Source organism: Oncorhynchus clarkii, chromosome 5 (assembly GCF_045791955.1).
Source record: "Oncorhynchus clarkii lewisi isolate Uvic-CL-2024 chromosome 5, UVic_Ocla_1.0, whole genome shotgun sequence".
NCBI lineage: Eukaryota > Metazoa > Chordata > Actinopteri > Salmoniformes > Salmonidae > Oncorhynchus > Oncorhynchus clarkii.
In genome coordinates this window covers 3,151,211-3,176,282 of record NC_092151.1, presented here as the reverse complement: position 1 = coordinate 3,176,282, position 25,072 = coordinate 3,151,211, and the positions used below count along the sequence as shown (strand labels likewise).

Here is a 25,072-nt window from a genome sequence, read left to right as displayed (position 1 = left end):
TGTTTTGATGTCAGGGGTCTTCAACATGGTGTTTTGATGTCAGGGGTCTTCAACATGGTGTTTTGATGTCAGGGGTCTTCAACACGATGGTGTTTTGATGTCAGGGGTCTTTATCATGATGGTGTTTTGATGTCAGGGCTCTTCAACATGGTGTTTTGATGTCAGGGGTCTTCAACATGGTGTTTTGATGTCAGGGGTCTTCAACATGGTGTTTTGATGTCAGGGGTCTTCAACATGGTGTTTTGATGTCAGGGGTCTTCAACATGGTGTTTTGATGTCAGGGGTCTTCAACATGGTGTTTTGATGTCAGGGGTCTTCAACATGGTGTTTTGATGTCAGGGGTCTTCAACATGGTGTTTTGATGTCAGGGGTCTTCAACATGGTGTTTTGATGTCAGGGGTCTTCAACACGAGGGTGTTTTGATGTCAGGGGTCTTCAGCACGATGGTGTTTTGATGTCAGGGGTCTTCAACACGAGGGTGTTTTGATGTCAGGGGTCTTCAACACGATGGTGTTTTGATGTCAGGGGTCTTCAACACGAGGGTGTTTTGATGTCAGGGGTCTTCAACACGAGGGTGTTTTGATGTCAGGGGTCTTCAACACGATGGTGTTTTGATGTCAGGGGTCTTCAACACGAGGGTGTTTTGATGTCAGGGGTCTTTAACACGATGGTGTTTTGATGTCAGGGGTATTCAACACGATGGTGTTTTGATGTCAGGGGTCTTCAACATGGTGTTTTGATGTCAGGGGTCTTCAACACGATGGTGTTTTGATGTCAGGGGTCTTTAACACAATGGTGTTTTGATGTCAGGGGTCTTCAACACGAGGGTGTTTTGATGTCAGGGGTCTTTATCATGATGGTGTTTTGATGTCAGGTGTCTTCAACATGGTGTTTTGATGTCAGGGGTCTTCAACATGGTGTTTTGATGTCAGGGGTCTTCAACATGGTGTTTTGATGTCAGGGGTCTTCAACATGGTGTTTTGATGTCAGGGGTCTTCAACACGATGGTGTTTTGATGTATTTTCTGGTGATGTTTGGATTTCTAAGACTCATTTTCCTTCTGTTTGACCAGAAATCTAAGACCATTTTTTTTATGTCCCCTTTTTAAGATGCAACACAGTTGAACAAATATCTCTACGCCTTATTCCCCCCCCCCCCCCCCCCAAAAAAAAAAAAAACAATATATAAACTCATATCGTTCATTTGACACCCAATTTGATATGCTCCTTATAAACATCACAAGTTGGTGCTCATGGGTCCTTTTTCCATGAACGTGACCCCTGTGCACTATATAAAGAATACGGTTCCCAGGCACTGCGTTGGTGCCAGATACCCACCCACATAGAAGACAGTACAAAGACCACGGTTCCCATTCCCTAGGCAGTCCAAGTAGAGAGTCGAGCAGTTGTGAAGTTTCAGCATGACTTGTTATGTAGGCCATTCACAACCAGCCTTTAGGCTGATTTCATCATAATGTGGGTTACTGAATATGACTCCATTTTATAGAAACACAGGAAAAATTAGGGCAAATTTATACAAATCATGTGTAGCCTGGACTATGTGCGGCCATAGTTCAACAGAGTGCTTGTCAGCTCTCTACACACAGCACCGGGCTTTAAATGACTAGTGGAACTGCATGTGCTGATCCTGAATCTGCCACTGACAGCCGGTACAGAAACGCAGCCGATGAAGCCTGGAGGTGCCCTGGAGGTGCCCTGGCTGGAGGTGCCCTGGAGGTGCCCTGGCTGGAGGTGCCCTGGCTGGAGGTGCCCTGGCTGGGAGGCTGGAGGTGCCCTGGCTGTAGGTGTGGCTGGAGGTGCCCTGGCTGAGAGGCTGGAGGTTCCCTGGCTGGAGGTGCCCTGGCTGGAGGTGCCCTGGCTGGGAGGCTGGAGGTGCCCTGGCTGGGAGGCTGGAGGTGCCCTGGCTGGGAGGCTGGAGGTGCCCTGGCTGGTTGGCTGGAGGTTCCCTGGCTGAATGTGCCCTGGCTGGAGGTTCCCTGGCTGGTTGGCTGGAGGTTCCCTGGCTGGTTGGCTGGAGGTTCCCTGGCTGGTTGGCTGGAGGTGCCCTGGCTGGTTGGCTGGAGGTGCCCTGGCTGGTTGGCTGGAGGTGCCCTGGCTGGTTGGCTGGAGGTTCCCTGGCTGGTTGGCTGGAGGTTCCCTGGCTGGTTGGCTGGAGGTTCCCTGGCTGGTTGGCTGGAGGTTCCCTGACTGGTTGGCTGTAGGTTCCCTGACTGGTTGGCTGGAGGTGCCCTGGCTGTGTGGCTGGAAGTGCCCTGGCTAGGTACCATGGTAGAGATTGTCTCTGTCTCACACTGTAAATCTGTATGGACAAAACAGTGGACGAGGGGTCCAGACCTAGGTTCTTATACCGGCTAGTATACTTCCTAATAATCAGTTACTCGTTGTCTTTTGCATCACACTAGTCTGGCCACCTTATTGTAATCCTGCTGTGTGGATTCTGACTGTCTGGCACTTCTGATGATGGTAAGGAAGTCACAGTCCCATTTCTCCCTATGCCTGAGGCAGGGCAGGAGCCATATGGTAGCAACCTAGAGGACAGTCAGTCAGTCAGGGTCCTGAACATAGCTGGTCATGAGTGAACTTCTAACACGGAAACAAACCTGACAAGCAATTTGAACATGTGATTGATTAGCCTGAAATACAATAGTAGGCCGATGTATTGATGGATTTTCAATGTATTTGAATGTGTCTGTCTTTCAGGAGGCCCTACAAAGGATAATAACCACGTTGGCCAATAAAAATGAGGACCTCCATAACTTCATGGAAACACTTAGTCACTCTCTGGCCGGTGTCCAGGTAAGACACATAATAACACTCACAATGGATGTAATTACATTAAGTACAACATAAAGCAATATTAACCGGGAAATCACAATTTTGTACAGTAACTTCCAAATATGCCATATTAATCAATCAAATCATAAAATATGAAATGTTAATCTATAGAATAGTGAGGCAGAGATTGATTCTGGGTGCAGAGATGAATCAATATGTGTGATTGTGACAGGTGAACTCCACACAGGTGGTGTCCGACCTGGAGGAGGAGTTTGACAGGTTATTCACCATCCTGGTTGAGATGAAGGAGAGCATGATCAACACCATCAAACAGGAAGGGGCCAAGAAGACACAGGAAATGCAGGTACCTGACCCCTGACCCCTAACCCCTAACCCAACACCATCAAACAGGAAGGGACCAAGAAGGTTCACGAGCTACAGGTACCTGACCCCTGACCCCTAACCCAACAGCATCAAAATGGAAGGGGCCAAGAAGACACAGGAACTACAGGTACCTGACCCCTGACCCAACACCATCAAACAGGAAGGGGCCAAGAAGGCTCACGAGCTACAGGTACCTGACCCCTAACCCAACACCATCAAACAGGAAGGGGCCAGAAGGCTCACGAGCTACAGGTACCTGACCCCTAACCCCTAACCCAACACCATCAAACAGGAAGGGGCCAGAAGGCTCACGAGCTACAGGTACCTGACCCCTAACCCCTAACCCAACACCATCAAACAGGAAGGGGCCAGAAGGCTCACGAGCTACAGGTACCTGACCCCTAACCCAACACCATCAAACAGGAAGGGGCCAGAAAACTCACAAGCTACAAGTACCTGACCCCTAACCCAACACCATCAAACAGGAAGGGGCCAGAAAGCTCACGAGCTACAGGTACCTGATCCCTAACCCCTAACCCAACACCATCAAACAGGAAGGGGCCAGAAGGCTCACAAGCTACAAGTACCTGACCCCTGACCCTAACCCAACACCATCAAACAGGAAGGGGCCAGAAGGCTCACGAGCTACAGGTACCTGACCCTAAACCCAACCTTAACCCAAACCCCAACACACAGGAATAGGTCTGTAAATCCTAGGAGCTACAGGGATCAACAGACAGCCTACTACTTTATCATGTCCCAGTGACATACTACAGACTGAGAGGACTTGTCTCATGTCCCAGTGACATACTACAGACTGAGAGGATGTGTCTCATGTCCCAGTGACATACTACAGACTGAGAGGATTTGTCTCATGTCCCAGTGACATACTACAGACTGAGAGGACTTGTCTCATGTCCCTGTGACATACTACAGACTGAGAGGATGTGTCTCATGTCCCAGTGACATACTACAGACTGAGAGGATTTGTCTCATGTCCCAGTGACATACTACAGAGTAAGAGGATTTGTCTCATGTCCCAGTGACATACTACAGACTGAGAGGATTTGTCTCTTGTGTACAGTAGTGAATGTAATACCTGGGAGGCTCCTGTGGCGTGTGTATCTGGCATCAGCCCTGGTGTATCTGGCGTCAGCCCTGGTGTGTGTGTGTGTGTATCTGGCGTCAGCCCTGGTGTATCTGGCGTCAGCCCTGGTGTGTGTGTATCTGGCGTCAGCCCTGGTGTGTGTGTATCTGGCATCAGCCCTGGTGTGTGTGTGTGTATCTGGCGTCAGTCCTGGTGTATCTGGCGTCAGCCCTGGTGTGTGTGTATCTGGCGTCAGCCCTGGTGTGTGTGTATCTGGCGTCAGTCCTGGTGTGTGTGTATCTGGCATCAGCCCTGGTGTATTTGGCATCAGCCCTGGTGTGTGTATCTGGCGTCAGCCCTGGTGTGTGTATCTGGCGTCAGCCCTGGTGTGTGTGTATCTGGCGTCAGCCCTGGTGTGTGTGTATCTGGCGTCAGCCCTGGTGTGTGTGTATCTGGCGTCAGCCCTGGTGTGTGTGTATCTGGCGTCAGCCCTGGTGTGTGTGTATCTGGCGTCAGCCCTGGTGTGTGTGTATCTGGCATCAGCCCTGGTGTGTGTGTGTGTATCTGGCGTCAGCCCTGGTGTGTGTGTATCTGGCGTCAGCCCTGGTGTGTGTGTATCTGGCATCAACCCTGGTGTGTGTGTGTGTGTATCTGGCATCAGCCCTGGTGTGTGTATCTGGCATCAGCCCTGGTGTGTGTGTGTATCTGGCGTCAGCCCTGGTCTGTGTGTGTATCTGGCATCAGCCCTGGTGTGTGTGTATCTGGCATCAACCCTGGTGTGTATCTGGCATCAACCCTGGTGTATCTGGCATCAGCCCTGGTGTGTGTGTGTATCTGGCATCAACCCTGGTGTGTGTGTGTGTGTATCTGGCATCAGCCCTGGTGTGTGTATCTGGCATCAGCCACCTACCCCATCTACCCTTGTCGTGTCTGTACTATCATTAACTGAAGACTGATAGTTTTTTATCTGATTAACTACGTAACTAATTAACTATGAAATTGGGGCACCAAGGAAAAATATTCAGATTACAAAGTTATCATTTCCTAAAATAACTTTTCAGATATTTTTTCTGATCAATTAGTCTTCGAATTAATGAATTATTTAGTCTCATTCCAAACGTCGTAAATTGTTGGTTATTTGCACGAACCCAGTCTTCACTATGAGTCATCCATACATCAATTGTCTTAAATCATTTATTTATTATTAATTATTATTATTATTAATTATTTATTATTATTATTGGCATGGGAAACATGTGTTAACATTGCCAAAGCAAGTGAGGTAGATAATATATAAAGTGAATATATAAAGTGAAATAAACAATAAAAATGAACAGTAAACATTACACATACAGAAGTTTCAAAACAATAGACATTACAAATGTCATATATATATATATACAGTGTTTTAACAATGTACAAATGGTTAAAGGACACAAGATAAAATAAATAAGCACAAATATGGGTTGTATCTCTCTCTCTGTCTTGGTTAGAGGGGATAGTTCAAAGTGACATTCGTTATAGAATGGGTGTTTCGGCGGTTGTCGTTCTTCGCGTTCAATGATACCGAATTCCTAGTTGCAGACTAGTAATTAGTATCAAAGACTTGTTCTCATTCTGTCGGTATCGATAGTCTAAGAATTTAACCACGTGGTATGGTTAAAAGATTCAGCAATGGTCTGCAACCTTTGTACTCCCGTGATTGAGAGAAACATCTGACGATAATTTCTCAAAGTTGGGTTTTATTCGGAATGGCAGAAAAGGTCTGTCCCAGGATGTCTGACCCTAACTGGGCTCAGGGGCGGTCCAGGATGTCTGACCCTAACTGGGCTCAGGGGCGGTCCAGGATGTCTGATCCTAACTGGGCTCAGGGGCGGCCCAGGATGTCTGACCCTAACTGGGCTCAGGGGCGGTCCAGGATGTCTGACCCTAACTGGGCTCAGGGGCGGTCCAGGATGTCTGACCCTAACTGGGCTCAGGGGCGGTCCAGGATGTCTGACCCTAACTGGGCTCAGGGGCGGTCCAAGATGTCTGACCCTAACTGGGCTCAGGGGCGGTCCAGGATGTCTGACTCTAACTGGGCTCAGGGGCGGTCCAGAATGTCTGACCCTAACTGGGCTCAGGGGCGGTCCAGGATGTCTGACCCTAACTGGGCTCAGGGGCGGTCCAAGATGTCTGACCCTAACTGGGCTCAGGGGCGGTCCAAGATGTCTGACCCTAACTGGGCTCAGGGGCGGTCCAGGATGTCTGACCCTAACTGGGCTCAGGGGCGGTCCAGGATGTCTGACCCTAACTGGGCTCAGGGGCGGTCCAGGATGTCTGACCCTAACTGGGCTCAGGGGCGGTCCAGGATGTCTGACCCTAACTGGGCTCAGGGGCGGTCCAGGATGTCTGACCCTAACTGGGCTCAGGGGCGGTCCAAGATGTCTGACCCTAACTGGGCTCAGGGGCGGTCCAGGATGTCTGACCCTAACTGGGCTCAGGGCTGTCCCAGGATGCCTGACCCTAACTGGGCTCAGGGGCGGTCCAGGATGTCTGACCCTAACTGGGCTCAGGGGCGGTCCAGGATGTCTGACCCTAACTGGGCTCAGGGGCGGTCCAAGATGTCTGACCCTAACTGGGCTCAGGGGCGGTCCAGGATGTCTGACCCTAACTGGGCTCAGGGGCGGTCCAGGATGTCTGACCCTAACCCTCAGGGGCGGTCCAAGATGTCTGACCATAACTGGGCTCAGGGGCGGTCCAGGATGTCTGATCCTAACTGGGCTCAGGGGCGGTCCAGGATGTCTTACTCTAACTGGGCTCAGGGGCGGTCCAGGATGTCTTACCCTAACTGGGCTCAGGGCTGTCCCAGGATGCCTGACCCTAACTGGGCTCCGGGGCGGTCCAGGATGTCTTACCCTAACTGGGCTCAGGGCTGTCCCAGGATGCCTGACCCTAACTGGGCTCAGGGGCGGTCCTCTGATTTAGTTCAAATCAAAAGGGAATTGTGTTTTCCTTCATTAAACAGTCCAACATCATATTACACCATTATACAAACAGTATCATACTCACTCATTCATCTTATACAACAATTAGATGTAAACCTCATATCTGAGGTTATTATATAAACAGCGTTATGGTAATGTGCTCACACCGTCTCCCATGAGCTTCCCAAGTTGTTCCAAACGGACCAGTTCGTAGCTGGATTCTTCACTGATCTTTTACACTTTCTCCGGAACATGAAATTTGTTCGTACCTCAGTTATGTGAGGTGGAAGGATTTCCTTTGTCTCCATGAAAAACGACTCTCTATAACTGTGTGTCCTGAGGTCTTCTCAGGAATTTACGACCTCTCTGACCACAGCAGCTTAGTTGAAGGAGGCAAGGGGGGGGGGGGGGGTTGCTATACTCAGAGGCCAACGTCATGACACCCTCTACCCCCTCTCACCCCTCTACTCCTCTCACTCCTCTACCCCTCTCTCTGACAGCCTGGGGTGTGTGTGATGTTGTAGTGTCTCCATACACCCCTCTCACCCCTCTCTCAGACAGCCTGGGGTGTGTGTGATGTTGTAGTGTCTCCATACACCCCTCTCTCAGACAGCCTGGGGTGTGTGTGATGTTGTAGTGTCTCCATACACCCCTCTCTCAGACAGCCTGGGGTGTGTGTGATGTTGTAGTGTCTCCATACACCCCTCTCTCAGACAGCCTGGGGTGTGTGTGATGTTGTAGTGTCTCCATACACCCCTCTCTCAGACAGCCTGGGGTGTGTGTGATGTTGTAGTGTCTCCATACACCCCTCTCTCAGACAGCCTGGGGTGTGTGTGATGTTGTAGTGTCTCCATACACCACTCTCTCAGACAGCCTGGGGTGTGTGTGATGTCATCGTGCTGCTATGGCACTTCTCTGGCCAACTCTCTAAGTCGATTGGGCAGGAACAAAAAGTGTCGGAAATTACCCCCAGATAAGAGATTCCCCATTGTCCCTCTTTGGAGGGTGAGCGCTGCCTGGTATTCTGTTTCCCGTTACATCCAACTCACTTCACACCCAGTATCAACTCGCATACTCATGTCTCATCATGTGACTCAGGAAAACATGTATTTTCATCAGTTAAAAGAATAACATACACCTGTTTTTGTTTCATTTATTCTAAGTTGTTAAATGCGTGCCAGTGGCACCGACCTTTTTGAAAGACTAAACCATAGCATGACCACCATGTTGTTAATGATTTGTTTTCATTCAACACTCCAAGAGCTAGACTTTGCTTTGCCAGCATTCACCATTATTATGAGTTTGTCTGTCAGCTGACGAAGCAAAATGTTATTGTGTCACTGTGAGCTTATCTAGCCTTTACCAACCAAGAAGGTGTTCTGTTACCCCTCCTCCCCCTCTCTGGTCCTCTCTCCTTGGGGTAACCGTTTCGTTTCCCCCTCTCTGGTCCTCTCTCCTTGGGGTAATCGTTCCCCCCCCCCCCCCCCCCCCCTCTCTGGTCCCCTCTCCTTGGGGTAATCTTTACGTTTCCCCCTCTCTGGTCCTCTCTCCTTGAGGTAATCGTTCCGTTTCCCCCTCTCTGGTCCCCTCTCCTTGGGGTAATCGTTCTGTTTCCCCCTCTCTGGTCCTCTCTCCTTGGGGTAATCGTTCCGTTTCCCCCTCTCTGGTCCTCTCTCCTTGGGGTAATCGTTCCGTTTCCCCCTCTCTGGTCCTCTCTCCTTGGGGTAATCGTTCTGTTTCCCCCTCTCTGGTCCTCTCTCCTTGGGGTAATCGTTCCGTTTCCCCCTCTCTGGTCCCCTCTCCTTGGGGTAATCGTTCCGTTTCCCCCTCTCTGGTCCCCTCTCCTTGGGGTAATCGTTCCGTTTCCCCCTCTCTGGTCCCCTCTCCTTGGGGTAATCGTTCTGTTTCCCCCTCTCTGGTCCTCTCTCCTTGGGGTAATCGTTCCGTTTCCCCCTCTCTGGTCCTCTCTCCTTGGGGTAATCGTTCCGTTTCCCCCTCTCTGGTGCTCTCTCCTTGGGGTAATCGTTCCGTTTCCCCCTCTCTGGTCCCCTCTCCTTGGGGTAATCGTTCCGTTTCCCCCTCTCTGGTCCCCTCTCCTTGGGGTAATCTTTACATTTCCCCTCTCTGGTCCCATCTCCTTGGGGTAATCGTTCCGTTTCCCCCTCTCTGGTCCCCTCTCCTTGGGGTCCCAAGAACCTGAGAGGAGACTTAGCAGTAGCAGCTGATCGTCTTTCTGTTAGCTGACCATGAGAAGACCTGTGTACCCTATTCCCTATATACTATAGTGTAACCTATTCCCTATATACTGTCCTATATACTATAGTGTACCCTATTCCCTATATACTGTCCTATATACTGTAGTGTACCCTATTCCCTATATACTGTAGTGTAACCTATTCCCTATATACTGTCCTATATACTATAGTGTACCCTATTCCCTATATACTGTAGTGTACCCTATTCCCTATATACTATAGTGTAACCTATTCCCTATATACTGTCCTATATACTATAGTGTACCCTATTCCCTATATACTATAGTGCACCCTATTCCCTATATACTCTAGTGTACCCTATTCCCTATATTCTATAGTGCACCCCATTCCCTATATACTGTAGTGTACCCTATTCCCTATATACTATAGTGCACCCCATTCCCTATATACTGTAGTGTACCCTATTCCCTATATACTGTAGTGTACCCCATTCCCTATATACTATAGTGCACCCTATTCCCTATATACTGTAGTGTACCCCATTCCCTATATACTATAGTGCACCCTATTCCCTATATTCTATAGTGTACCCTATTCCCTATATACTGTAGTGTACTCCATTCCCTATATACTATAGTGCACCCTATTCCCTATATTCTATAGTGTACCCTATTCCCTATATACTGTAGTGTACCCCATTCCCTATATACTGTAGTGCAGTACTGTTGACCAGGGCCCATCCATAGGGATCTGGTTAAAAGTAATGCACTCTATAGGGAACAGAGACACATCCTCAGTCTGACTCAGCAGAGACTTCAGGCTGACTGCCAAACACACAGCACTTCCAGAGGGAAGGATATTGTCTTTTTAGCTTTGACCTTTTTGAAAAGGACATTGAACAGCACTGCAGTCATCAGCTAGACCGAGAACCAAGCTGTATTCTATCTTAAAGGCCCAGTGTTGTCAAAATGTCCGTCTTTTTCCCCTTGCGTTTTTTAAATATCATATTGTACAACAGCTGATGAAACTAACACTGTAAAAAGTGTAAAACAATGTGAGCATTGTATTTTTAACCAGCAACAATCAAGAAATAACAATCTACACAGGACCGTCTAATCAGAAGGTTTATATGGGTGGGAGTTTCAGGACCGTCTAATCAGCAGGTTTATATGGGTGGGAGTTTCAGGACCGTATAATCAGCAGGTTTATATGGGTGGGAGTTTCAGGACTGTCTCATCAGCAGGTTTATATGGGTGGGAGTTTCAGGACTGTCTCATCAGCAGGTTTATATGGGTGGGAGTTTCAGCTTCCCTTGGGGACATCACCATGTGGTCAATTGGTTAATACACCAATAGCAAACCTCTCTGCCAATAACAGCTAGGTGAGGGCCCTGGGAGAGTGGTGCCAGGAAAATAACCCCTCCCTCAACGTCAACAAAACAAAAGGAGCTGATCGTGGACTTCAGGAAACAGCAGAGGGAGCACCCCCCCTATCCACATCGACGAGACCGCAGTGGAAAAGTTGGAAAGTTCCTCGGCGTACACATCACTTGGTTCACCAACACAGACAGTGTGGTGAAAAAGGTGCAGCAGCGCCTCTTCAACCTCAGGAGGCTGAAGAAATTTTACTTGGCCCCTAAAACCCTCACAAATGTTTACAGATGCACAATTGAGAGCATCTTGTCGAGCTATATCATGGTACAGCAACTGCACCGCCTGGTACGGCCACTGCACCGCCCCCAACCGCAAGGCTCTCCAGAGGGTGGAGCGGTCTGCACAAAGCATCACCGGGGGCAAACTACCTGCCCTCCAGGACACCTACACCACCCGATGTTACAGGAAGGCCATAAAGATCATCAAGGACAACAACCACCCGAGCCACTGCCTGTTCACCCCGCTATCATCCAGAAGGCGAGGTCAGTACAGGTGCATCGAAGCTGGGACCGAAAGGCTGAAAAACAGCTTCTATCTCAAGGCCATCAGACTGTTAAACAGCCATCACTAGCCGGCCTCCACCGGTTACTCAACCCTGCACGTGATAGGCTGCTGCCCTACATACATAGACATGGAATCACTGGTCACTTTAATAATGTTTACATTCTGCTTTACTCATCTCATATGTATATACTGTATTCTATTCCACTGTATTTTAGTCAATGTCACAGACTAGACAAGTAATTCCATTCTTTTACTTTTAGATGAGTGTGTATTGTTTGTGGGATACTACTTTACTGTTGGACTTAGGAACACAAGCATTTCGCTACATCTGCTAAATGTATGCATGTGACCAATCAAATTAGATGTTCAGTTTTCCACTCACCCCTCGGCAATTCCCAGACAGTCCTGGCAAAATCCTTACATGAGAAATACTTTTTTGCTGAAAAAATTAGTTTGGAAATGAATTGTATTAATTAATTTGGAAATCTATTACATACAGTAAGGTACTTAATTGTTACCCAGAAAGGATTTGATATTGATATAAAAACAGCTGCATTGGGCCTTCGAACAGAAACAACCCTGCGAACTGAATGTGCTGTAACAGCTCATTATTTCCCTCTTTGTTTCCCCTGTGTTGCATAGAATCAACTGACCCAGAGCAGCGACGCCTTGGAGAGTGCCGAGGAGCTCCTGGAGTTCGCCAACAATGCTCTGGATATTAAAGACGAGGACGAGTTCACTAAGGTAGAGGCTGCTGGTCTGTGACATCATACAGGATACAGGATGTGGTGTGAAACGACAGCATCTCATTGGCTGTCTAGGCCTTTAGACAAGATTATTTGAATGTGATCAGCTGACAAGGGAAACCAGGAAGTAGGTAAAGGTCAACGTTGAATGCTGCTGGGGAAAATGAGTCAAGAAAATGTTGGCCTTATCCAGCTAAATTTGGTAGATTGTAGTCCTCGTTCTAAAGTGAAAGTTTATTTGATTGTTTTGGATTTGTTTCTAAATACTATAAATGAATGACGTTTTTGTTTTAACAAGCTTAAAATATACTTCTAAAGGTGACCCATGTAGAATGGTTGTCTTAATTAAACTAACAAACATGATTTCCCCCCCCCTTCTCAATTTCCTATGTAATATTTTCAGAATCTTAAAGTGGAACTGACAGTGTTTTAACAACATGAAGTCTTATTAAAATCTGTTCATCTGTTCCCCCATGAAGAATATTTTACCTTTATTTAACTAGGCAAGTCAGTTAAGAACAAATTCTTATTTTCAATGACGGCCTAGGAACAGGGGCAGAACGACAGATTTTTACCTTGTCAGCTCGGGGGTTTGAACTTGCAACCTTCCGGTTACTAGTCCACCGCTCTAACCACTAGGCTACCTGCCTCCTCTACACTCTAACCACTAGGCTACCTACCTCCTCTACACTCTAACCACTAGGCTACCTGCCTCCTCTACACTCTAACCACTAGGCTACCTGCCACCTCTACACTCTAACCACTAGGCTACCTGCCACCTCTACACTCTAACCACTAGGCTACCTGCCTCCTCTACACTCTAACCACTAGGCTACCTGCCTCCTCTACACTCTAACCACTAGGCTACCTGCCTCCTCTACACTCTAACCACTAGGCTACCTGCCACCTCTACACTCTAACCACTAGGCTACCTGCCTCCTCTACACTCTAACCACTAGGCTACCTACCTCCTCAACACTCTAACCACTAGGCTACCTGCCTCCTCTACACTCTAACCACTAGGCTACCTGCCACCTCTACACTCTAACCACTAGGCTACCTGCCTCCTCTACACTCTAACCACTAGGCTACTTGCCTCCTCTACGCTCTAACCACTAGGCTACCTGCCTCCTCTACACTCTAACCACTAGGCTACCTGCCACCTCTACACTCTAACCACTAGGCTACCTGCCTCCTCTACACTCTAACCACTAGGCTACCTGCCTCCTCCACACTCTAACCACTAGACTACCTGCCTCCTCTACACTCTAACCACTAGGCTACCTGCCACCTCTACACTCTAACCTCTAGGCTACCTGCCACCTCTACACTCTAACCTCTAGGCTACCTGCCTCCTCTACACTCTAACCACTAGGCTACCTACCTGCCTCTACACTCTAACCACTAGGCTACTTGCCTCCTCTACGCTCTAACCACTAGGCTACCTGCCTCCTCTACACTCTAACCACTAGGCTACCTGCCACCTCTACACTCTAACCTCTAGGCTACCTGCCACCTCTACACTCTAACCTCTAGGCTACCTGCCTCCTCTACACTCTAACCACTAGGCTACCTGCCCCCTCTACACTCTAACCACTAGGCTACCTGCCGCCTCTACACTCTAACCACTAGGCTACCTGCCACCTCTACACTCTAACCACTAGGCTACCTGCCACCTCTACACTCTAACCACTAGGCTACCTGCCACCTCTACACTCTAACCACTAGGCTACCTGCCGCCTCTACACTCTAACCACTAGGCTACCTGCCTCCTCTACGCTCTAACCACTAGGCTACCTGCCTCCTCTACACTCTAACCACTAGGCTACCTGCCTCCTCTACACTCTAATGACTAGGCTACCTGCCACCTCTACACTCTAACCACTAGGCTACCTGCCTCCTCTACACTCTAACCACTAGGCTACCTGCCGCCCCCACACTCTATTCACTAGACTACCTGCCTCCTCTACACTAACCACTAGGCTACCTGCCACCTCTACACTCTAACCACTAGGCTACCTACCTCCTCTACACTCTAACCACTAGACTACCTGCCTCCTCTACACTCTAACCACTAGGCTACCTGCCACCTCTACACTCTAACCACTAGGCTACCTGCCGCCCCCACACTCTAACCACTAGGCTACCTGCCGCCCCCACACTCTAACCACTAGACTACCTGCCTCCTCTACACTCGAACCACTAGGTTACCTGCCACCTCTACACTCTAACCACTAGGCTACCTACCTCCTCTACACTCTAACCACAAGGCAACCCTGCCGCCTCTACACTCTAACCACTAGGCTACCTGCCTCCTCTACACTCTAACCACTAGGCTACCTGCCGCCCCCACACTCTAACCACTAGACTACCTGCCTCCTCTACACTCTAACCACTAGGCTACCTGCCTCCTCTCCACTCTAACCACTAGGCTACCTACCTCCTCTACACTCTAACCACTAGACTACCTGCCCCCTCTACACTCTAACCACTAGGCTACCTGCCTCCTCTACACTAACCACTAGGCTACCTGCCACCTCTACACTCTAACCACTAGGCTACCTACCTCCTCTACACTCTAACCACTAGACTACCTGCCCCCTCTACACTCTGACCACTAGGCTACCTGCCTCCTCTACACTCTAACCACTAGGCTACCTACCTCCTCTACACTCTAACCACTAGGCTACCTGCCTCCTCTACACTCTAACCACTAGGCTACCTGCCACCTCTACACTCTAACCACTAGGCTACCTGCCACCTCTACACTCTAACCACTAGGCTACCTGCCTCCTCTACACTCTAACCACTAGGCTACCTGCCTCCTCTACACTCTAACCACTAGGCTACCTGCCTCCTCTACACTCTAACCACTAGGCTACCTGCCACCTCTACACTCTAACCACTAGGCTACCTGCCTCCTCTACACTCTAACCACTAGGCTACCTACCTCCTCAACACTCTAACCACTAGGCTACCTGCCTCCTCTACACTCTAACCACTAGGCTACCTGCCACCTCTACACTCTAACCACTAGGCTACCTGCCTCCTCTACACTCTAACCACTAGGCTACTTGCCTCCTCTACGCTCTAACCACTAGGCTACCTGCCTCCTCTACACTCTAACCACTAGGCTACCTGCCACCTCTACACTCTAACCACTAGGCTACCTGCCTCCTCTACACTCTAACCACTAGGCTACCTGCCTCCTCCACACTCTAACCACTAGACTACCTGCCTCCTCTACACTCTAACCACTAGGCTACCTGCCACCTCTACACTCTAACCTCTAGGCTACCTGCCACCTCTACACTCTAACCTCTAGGCTACCTGCCTCCTCTACACTCTAACCACTAGGCTACCTGCCTCCTCTACACTCTAACCACTAGGCTACCTACCACCTCTACACTCTAACCACTAGGCTACCTGCCTCCTCTACACTCTAACCACTAGGCTACCTGCCCCCTCTACACTCTAACCACTAGGCTACCCTGCCACCCCCACACTCTAACCACTAGGCTACCTGCCCCCTCTACACTCTAACCACTAGGCTACCTGCCTCCTCTACACTCTAACCACTAGGCTACCTGCCCCCTCTACACTCTAACCACTAGGCTACCTGCCCCCTCTACACTCTAACCACTAGGCTACCCTGCCACCCCATTTGTTTTGGACTAGAAGAAGTGTATTGGTGAATTATATTAATCAAGCGTAGAACTGCATCCATCTATTCTGCCAACAGTATCTCACTGTACGTCATGGGATGTAGAGTTAAATAAAACCTTTTTTCAAAGAGTCTTTATAAAGTTGGTTTTGTAGCATAAACTAGGTATTATGATTGTCTTGTTTATTTCATTTCTGCAAAGTAGTTAAAACGCGGTCAGTTCAACTAATGTTTAAATCCAAAGTCATGCTGCTTTTTCTGTGTGATGTTGATCACCATGCTCTACTCAGCTTCCCATTGGGTATGAGTGTGAGGGCACAGCTTCCCATTGGGTATGAGTGTGAGGGCACAGCTTCCCATTGGGTATGAGTGTGAGGGCACAGCTTCCCATTGGGTATGAGTGTGAGGGCACAGCTTCCCATTGGGTATGAGTGTGAGGGCACAGCTTCCCATTGGGTATGAGTGTGAGGGCACAGCTTCCCATTGGGTATGAGTGTGAGGGCACAGCTTCCCATTGGGTATGAGTGTGAGGGCACAGCTTCCCATTGGGTATGAGTGTGAGGGCACAGCTTCCCATTGGGTATGAGTGTGAGGGCACAGCTTCCCATTGGGTATGAGTGTGAGGGCACAGCTTCCCATTGGGTATGAGTGTGAGGGCCCTGCCTGCCTGCGTGTCTGTGTCCACTACAGCCACTGTGCAGAACACTGCTGCATGCCCACCAACCTGCATGTCTGTACTAACCAACTCTTCTTCTTTCTCCTATACGCTCCTCTCCTCTTCTTCTTCCAAGGCTGCCAAGCAGATCAAAGATAGGTGGGTATACTCGTCCCTTGTCTAGTCTGTGGACATGTCTGTTATCGGCTGCAGTGAGAAGCCTTGCTTCGTGCATAGTTGAGATAGATAGTTTAGCAGATGTTGTTGTTTTCATCACTAGTCCGACGTCAGTGACATGTACTTGACCTAAACTACCGTTCAGAAGTTTGGGGTCACTGAGAAATGTCCTTGTTTTTATACATTTTTTAAAATAATAGCACATTTTTTGTCCATTAAATAACATCAAATTGATCAGAAATACAGTGTAGACATTGTATATGTTGTAAATGACTATTGTAGCTGGAAACGGCTGATTAAAAAAAAGAAAAACATTTAATGGAATATCTACATAGGTGTACAGAGGCCCGTTATCAGCAACCATCACTCCTGTGTTCCAATGGCACGTTGTGATAGCTCATCCAAGTTTATCACTTTAAAAGAATAATTGATCGTTAGAAAACCCTTTTGCAATTATGTTAGCACAGCTGAAAACTGTTGTTCTGATTAATGAAGAAATAAGACTGGCCTTCTTTAGACTAGTTGAGTATCTGGAGAATCAGCATTTGTGGGTTCGATTACAGGCTCAAAATGGCCAGAGACAAAGACCTTTCTTCTGAAATTCGTCAGTCTATTCTTGTTCTGAGAAATGAAGGCTATTCCCTTGCGAGAAATTGCCAAGAAACTGAAGATCTCGTACAACGCTGTGTACTACTCCCTTCACAGAACAGCGCAAGCTGGCTCTAACCAGAATAGAAAGAGGAGTGGGAGGCCCCGGTGCACAACTGAACAAGAGGACAAGTACATTAGTGTCTAGTTTGAGAAACAGACGCCTCACAAGTCCTCAACTGGCAGCTTCATTAAATAGTACCCACAAAACACCAATCTCAACGTCAACAGTGAAGAGGCGACTGGAACACAGTAGTGATGGTTGCTGATAATGGGCCTCTGTACGACTATGTAGATATTCCATAAAAAATCTGTCGTTTCCAGCTACAATAGTCATTTACAACATTAACAATGTCTACACTGTATTTCTAATCAATTTGATGTTATTTTAATGGGCAAAAAAAAATCAAAAATCAAAAACAAGGACAAAAAAATGTCAGTTTAAAAAATAAAATAATAAACATTTCTAGGTGACCCCAAACCTTTGAATGGTAGTGTTGTGTGGTTACGTGTTTACATGGTTACATGTCATGTGTGGTTACGTGTTTACATGGTTACATGTCATGTGTGGTTTGGTTACGTGTTTACATGGTTACATGTCATGTGTGGTTACGTGTTTACATGGTTACGTGTCATGTGTGGTTACGTGTTTACATGGTTACGTGTCATGTGTGGTTACGTGTTTACATGGTTACGTGTCATGTGTGGTTACGTGTTTACATGGTTACGTGTCATATGTGGTTACGTGTTTACATGGTTACGTGTTATGTGTGGTTACATACGTATGTGTGTTTGCTGTGACTGATCCCAGGTAAGTGATGTGGTGTGTGTGTCTATGTTAGCTGGAGGGTGGTCTGAAAGACCCCACACACCACAACGATGAATAGGTAGTACCCGTGCCGCTGACCAGAATATATTTTGTAGAATATATTTTGTAGAATATATTTTGTAGAATATATTTTGTAGAATCATCAAAAACAGCCATTGCTCATCGGCAGCCAGAAGGTGTTGTCAATAACACACTGTAGTCACAGCAATGGCTTCCTTCTGTCCTCTGTGGTGGTGTTAGTCTCACTGTGCCTTGTTCCTCCCCACAGGGTAACCATGGCCTCAGCCTTCAGACTGACCATGAAGCCCAAGGTCACAGACAACATGAACCATCTGATGGTGGACTTTACCCAGGAGAGACAACTTCTCCAGAACCTCAAGTTCCTGCCTGGTACGTGATGGGGCTATCCCAAATGACTCCCTGTTCCCTACACGGTGCACTACGTCTGATCCCTTGTCAATAGGGCCCTTGGTCACACCGAAACACTCACTTTTTCTTCCTCCCTATGTAGTAGTGCACTGCATAGGGAATAGGGCTCTGGTCTAAAGTAGTGCACTATATAGGGAATAGGGCTCTGGTCTAAAGTAGTGCACTATATAGGGAATAGGGCTCTGGTGTAAAGTAGTGTACTATATAGGGAATAGGGCTCTGGTCTAAAGTAGTGCACTATATAGGGAATAGGGCTCTGGTCTAAAGTAGTGCACTATATAGGGATTAGGGCTCTGGTGTAAAGTAGTGTACTATATAGTGTACTACTTTAGACCAGAGCCCTATTCCCTATTTTTTTATTTTATTTTTACCTTTATTTAACTAGGCAAGTCAGTTAAGAACAAATTCTTATTTTCAATGACAGCCTAGGAACAGTGGGTTAACTGCCTTGTTCAGGGGCAGAACGACAGATTTGTACCTTGTCAGCTCGGGGGTTTGAACTTGCAACCTTTTGGTCTCTGGTCTAAAGTAGTGCACTGTCTTTGGGGTTGTCCTCATGTGCCTGAGACATAGTGCACCAGGTTGTCCTCGGGTGCCTGAGACATAGTGGACCAGGTTGTCCTCGGGTGCCTGAGACATAGTGGACCAGGTTGTCCTCGGGTGCCTGAGACACAGTGGACCAGGTTGTCCTCGGGTGCCTGAGACATAGTGGACCAGGTTGTCCTCGGGTGCCTGAGACACAGTGGACCAGGTTGTCCTCGGGTGCCTGAGACATAGTGGACCAGGTTGTCCTCGGTGCCTGAGACATAGTGGACCAGGTTGTCCTCGGGTGCCTGAGACATAGTGGACCAGGTTGTCCTCGGGTGCCTGAGACATAGTGGACCAGGTTGTCCTCGGGTGCCTGAGACACAGTGGACCAGGTTGTCCTCGGGTTCCTGAGACATAGTGGACCAGGTTGTCCTCGGGTGCCTGAGACATAGTGGACCAGGTTGTCCTCGGGTGCCTGAGACATAGTGGACCAGGTTGTCCTCGGGTGCCTGAGACATAGTGGACCAGGTTGTCCTCGGGTGCCTGAGACATAGTGGACCAGGTTGTCCTCGGGTGCCTGAGACATAGTGGACCAGGTTGTCCTCGGGTGCCTGAGACATAGTGGACCAGGTTGTCCTCGGGTGCCTGAGACATAGTGGACCAGGTTGTCCTCGGGTGCCTGAGACATAGTGGACCAGGTTGTCCTCGGGTGCCTGAGACATAGTGGACCAGGTTGTCCTCGGGTGCCTGAGACATAGTGGACCAGGTTGTCCTCGGGTGCCTGAGACATAGTGGACCAGGTTGTCCTCGGGTGCCTGAGACATAGTGGACCAGGTTGTCCTCGGGTGCCTGAGACATAGTGGACCAGGTTGTCCTCGGGTGCCTGAGACATAGTGGACCAGGTTGTCCTCGGGTGCCTGAGACATAGTGGACCAGGTTGTCCTCGGGTGCCTGAGACACAGTGGACCAGGTTGTCCTCGGGTGCCTGAGACATAGTGGACCAGGTTGTCCTCGGGTGCCTGAGACATAGTGGACCAGGTTGTCCTCGGGTGCCTGAGACACAGTGGACCAGGTTGTCCTCGGGTGCCTGAGACATAGTGGACCAGGTTGTCCTCGGGTGCCTGAGACATAGTGGACCAGGTTGTCCTCGGGTGCCTGAGACATAGTGGACCAGGTTGTCCTCGGGTGCCTGAGACATAGTGGACCAGGTTGTCCTCATTAGTCCTCGCCATTAGCCACTGCAAAAGCATCAGCTATAGAGGGCAGGAAATCAAATTACGATTTTTGTCACATGCGCCGAATACAACCATGAAATGCTTACAAGCCCTTAACCAACAATGCAGTTCAATAGATAAGAGTTAAGAAAATATTTACTAAACAGACAGACAGGCAGGCAGACAGGCAGATCTCAGGCAGACAGACAGGCAGATCTCAGGCAGACAGACAGATCTCAGGCAGACAGAGGGAGGAATAGACAGACAGACAGACAGGCAGGCAGGCAGGCAGGCAGGCAGGCAGGCAGACAGGCAGGCAGGCAGGCAGGCAGACAGGCAGGCAGGCAGACAGACAGACAGGCAGGCAGGCAGGCAGACAGACAGGCAGGCAGGCAGGCAGACAGATCTCAGGCAGACAGACAGATCTCAGGCAGACAGAGGGAGGAATAGACAGACAGACAGATCTCAGTCAGCCAGAGGGAGGAATAGACAGACAGACAGACAGACAGACAGACAGATCTCAGGCAGACAGAGGGAGGAATGGACAGACAGCTAATTTATTTTTCTTTCAGAGCAACAGAGCATCAGCTGCCACAACAGTCATCCAACGATTCCCCAGAGACTTTCTCTTCGTGGTTGAATGTAGAGCAGATCTGTCCGGACTGTTTTGTAGATGTTCTAGAGGATTCTAGGACAGCACCAAGCCTCGTCTTTTTAGGGTTATGATGACTGGCCCTCCTATTGGAATATTAGGGATTTCTGTGTTGCTCAGATCCAGGATCATCTGACGATGACACCCCTCCTCCTCTTCCCGCTGTGCCATACAGGGTCCCTAGAGGCTCTGTACCAGCGCTCGACCCCAGATGATGCACTGAGCGCTGCACTAAATATGAGTCTGACTGAACTAGCACTGAATGAATATGCCCCCCAAGCTCAGAGCTAGCCACTCAACAAAGACTAAAAATAACCCAGAAAAATAACCATTTCCTCAGGGTACTAACCTGGGCAGTAGTCCTTTCTCATACTAGTCAATCCCTCCATAAACAACTGTTGTAATGTGCTGTATGGTTGTGTAGCTATATGGATGTATGGCTGTATAGTGACGGGGTTACTGGTAGCTTGAGAGGTGAGAACTGCTTGTGTAGCTTCTACAGCTTGAGGACACATTTCTTCTCAAGCTTCCCTTTGTCTGTGTGTGTGTTTGCATTGATACATCTGCTTGCCTGTACACATTGTTGTGGACCTGGAGTAGCTTTGAGGGCAATCGGTCAGAGGAGTGGCTAGACTAGAGAACTGCTTGGTTTGGTCAGAGGAGTGGCTAGGGAACTGCTTGGATTGGTCAGAGGAGTGGCTAGACTAGGGAACTGCTTGGATTGGTCAGAGGAGTGGCTAGGCTAGGGAACTGCTTGAATTGGTCAGAGGAGTGGCTAGGGAACTGCTTGGATTGGTCAGAGGAGTGGCTAGACTAGGGAACTGCTTGGATCGGTCAGAGGAGTGGCTAGGCTAGTGAACTGTTTGGATTGGTCAGAGGAGTGGCTAGACTAGGGAACTGCTTGGATTGGTCAGAGGAGTGGCTAGACTAGGGAACTGCTTGGATCGGTCAGAGGAGTGGCTAGACTAGGGAACTGCTTGGATTGGTCAGAGGAGTGACTAGGCTAGGGAACTGCTTGGATTGGTCAGAGGAGTGGCTAGGCTAGGGAACTGCTTGGATTGGTCAGAGGAGTGGCTAGACTAGGGAACTGCTTGGATTGGTCAGAGGAGTGGCTAGGCTAGGGAACTGCTTGAATTGGTCAGAGGAGTAGCTAGGCTAGTGAACTGCTTGGATTGGTCAGAGGAGTGGCTAGTGAACTGATTGGATTGGTCAGATGAGTGGCTAGGGAACTGCTTGGATTGGTCAGAGGAGTGGCTAGACTAGGGAACTGCTTGGATTGGTGGAGTCTCCTGGGGCGGGTGGAGGCTCCTGGGGAGGGTTGAGGCTCCTGGGGAGGGTTGAGGCTCCTGGGGGGTTGGAGGCTCCTGGGGGGTTGGAGGCTCCTGGCGGCTGTGGAGGCTCCTGGGGAGGGTGGAGGCTCCTGGGGGGTGTGGAGGCTCCTGGGGGGGGGTGGAGTCTCCTGGGGAGGGTGGAGTCTCCTGGGGAGGGTGGAGGCTCCTGGCGGGTGTGGAGGCTCCTGGGGAGGGTGGAGGCTCCTGGGGGGTGTGGAGGCTCCTGGGGAGGGTGGAGGCTCATAATAATGGCTGGAATGGGGTGAATGGAATGGTATTGAACACATGATACCACTCCATTATTGTGAGCCGATCTCGCCCCTCAGCAGCCTCCAGGTAGCTTAGCGGTTAGAGAGGCGAGCCAGCAGCCTCCAGGTAGCTTAGCGGCTAGAGAGGCGAGCCAGCAGCCTCCAGGTAGCTTAGCGGCTCGAGCGGCGAGCCAGCAGCCTCCAGGTAGCTTAGCGGCTAGAGAGGCGAGCCAGCAGCCTCCAGGTAGCTTAGCGGCTAGAGAGGCGAGCCAGCAGCCTCCAGGTAGCTTAGCGGCTAGAGAGGCGAGCCAGCAGCCTCCAGGTAGCTTAGCGGTTAGAGAGGCGAGCCAGCAGCCTCCAGGTAGCTTAGCGGCTAGAGAGGCGAGCCAGCAGCCTCCAGGTAGCTTAGCGGCTAGAGAGGCGAGCCAGCAGCCTCCAGGTAGCTTAGCGGTTAGAGAGGCGAGCCAGCAGCCTCCAGGTAGCTTAGCGGCTAGAGAGGCGAGCCAGCAGCCTCCAGGTAGCTTAGCGGTTAGAGAGGCGAGCCAGCAGCCTCCAGGTAGCTTAGCGGTTAGAGAGGCGAGCCAGCAGCCTCCAGGTAGCTTAGCGGTTAGAGAGGCGAGCCAGCAGCCTCCAGGTAGCTTAGCGGTTAGAGAGGCGAGCCAGCAACCTCCTGGTAGCTTAGCGGCTAGAGAGGCGAGCCAGCAGCCTCCAGGTAGCTTAGCGGTTAGAGAGGCGAGCCAGCAACCTCCAGGTAGCTTAGCGGTTAGAGAGGCGAGCCAGCAACCTCCTGGTAGCTTAGCGGCTAGAGAGGCGAGCCAGCAGCCTCCAGGTAGCTTAGCGGCTAGAGAGGCAAGCCAGCAGCCTCCAGGTAGCTTAGCGGTTAGAGAGGCGAGCCAGCAACCTCCAGGTAGCTTAGCGGTTAGAGAGGCGAGCCAGCAGCCTCCAGGTAGCTTAGCGGTTAGAGAGGCGAGCCAGCAGCCTCCAGGTAGCTTAGCGGTTAGAGAGGCGAGCCAGCAGCCTCCAGGTAGCTTAGCGGTTAGAGAGGCGAGCCAGCAGCCTCCAGGTAGCTTAGCGGCTAGAGAGGCGAGCCAGCAGCCTCCAGGTAGCTTAGCGGTTAGAGAGGCGAGCCAGCAGCCTCCAGGTAGCTTAGCGGTTAGAGAGGCGAGCCAGCAGCCTCCAGGTAGCTTAGCGGCTAGAGAGGCGAGCCAGCAGCCTCCAGGTAGCTTAGCGGTTAGAGAGGCGAGCCAGCAGCCTCCAGGTAGCTTAGCGGTTAGAGAGGCGAGCCAGCAGCCTCCAGGTAGCTTAGCGGCTAGAGAGGCGAGCCAGCAGCCTCCAGGTAGCTTAGCGGTTAGAGAGGCGAGCCAGCAGCCTCCAGGTAGCTTAGTGGTTAGAGAGGCGAGCCAGCAGCCTGTCATTATGCATTTGAACCCCACAACAACAGTTCCGCCCAGTGTTGGGTTAAAAGTAGAAGCCACATTTCGTTTGGACTCTGTGTGAAACTGACCAATAACGTGATCTTTATGTTATTTTAATCTCGTGTGGTTGCGTAGTCCGTACGAGATGGCCGTATAACTAGGCAGTCTTGTGTCTGCTCTGCTCTCGTTGTTCCTCAGAGCTAGTAGACATGCTCACTGGACCGTGTGAGCAGAAAGAGACAGAAATAATCATCACAGCTCAGACTAGCCTCTACCTCTGTCACATGATTGGAGAGCAGTCTGTTTGACTTGGTTTATTATGCCTCTTGGGGGATGGAGGGGTACAGGGCATTTGGAAAGTATTCAGACCCCTTTACTTTTTCCACATTTTGTAACGTTACAGCCTTATTCTAAAATGGATTAAGTAGCCCCCCCCCCCCCCCCTCGTCAATCTACACACAATACCCCATAATGACAAAGCAAAAACAGGTTTTTAGGCATTTTGAAAAAACTGCAATCACATATACATAAGTATTCAGACCCTTTACTCAGTACTTTGTTGAAGCACCTTTGGCAGTGAATACAGCCTCAAGTCTTCTTGGGTACGACAGTACAAGCTTGGCACACCTGTGTTTGGGGAGTTTCTCCCATTCTTCTTTGCAGATCCTCTCAAGCTCTGTCAGGTCAGATGGGCAGCGTTGCTGCACAGTTATTTTCAGGTCTCTCCGGAGATGTTAGATCAGGTTCAAGTCTGGGATCTGGCTGGAGTCCTCAAGAACATTCAGAGACCTGTCCTGAAGCCACTCCAGCATTGTCTTGGCTGTGTGCTTAGGGTCGTTGTCCTGTTGGAAGGTGAACCTTCGCCTCAGTCTGAGGTCCTGAGCGCTCTGGAGCAGGTTTTCATCAAGGATCTCTCTGTACTTTGCTACGATCATCTTTCCCTGGATCCTAACTAGTTATAGTTGATTTTGATTGTAGCCTGTGGAAAGTTGTCCCACTCCTCTTCAATGGCTGTGCAAAGTTGCTGGTTATTGGCGTGAACTGGAACACGCTGTCGTACACTTCGATTCAGAGCATCCCAAACATGCTCAATGGGTGGCATGTGCTCAAGGGCACAACGGCAGGTAATGGCATCTAGGATTTGATACCAA

At 49.7% G+C, this 25,072-nt stretch overlaps 1 protein-coding gene across 3 annotated transcripts in view; it reads left to right on the top strand.

Moving 5' to 3' along the window:
- LOC139409821 (FSD1-like protein) overlaps window positions 1–25,072 on the top strand; it is a 70,953-nt gene that overhangs the window by 12,543 nt on the left and 33,338 nt on the right. For 2 of the 3 annotated variants that reach the window (XM_071155205.1, XM_071155204.1), the window contains exons 2-6: window positions 2,721–2,816; window positions 3,028–3,159; window positions 12,028–12,129; window positions 16,587–16,609; window positions 18,373–18,494. In XM_071155205.1, coding sequence (XP_071011306.1) covers window positions 2,721–2,816; window positions 3,028–3,159; window positions 12,028–12,129; window positions 16,587–16,609; window positions 18,373–18,494 — 475 coding nt within the window. The remainder of the gene's footprint in view (window positions 1–2,720; window positions 2,817–3,027; window positions 3,160–12,027; window positions 12,130–16,586; window positions 16,610–18,372; window positions 18,495–25,072) is intronic. The other variant, XM_071155206.1, reaches the window with a different exon arrangement.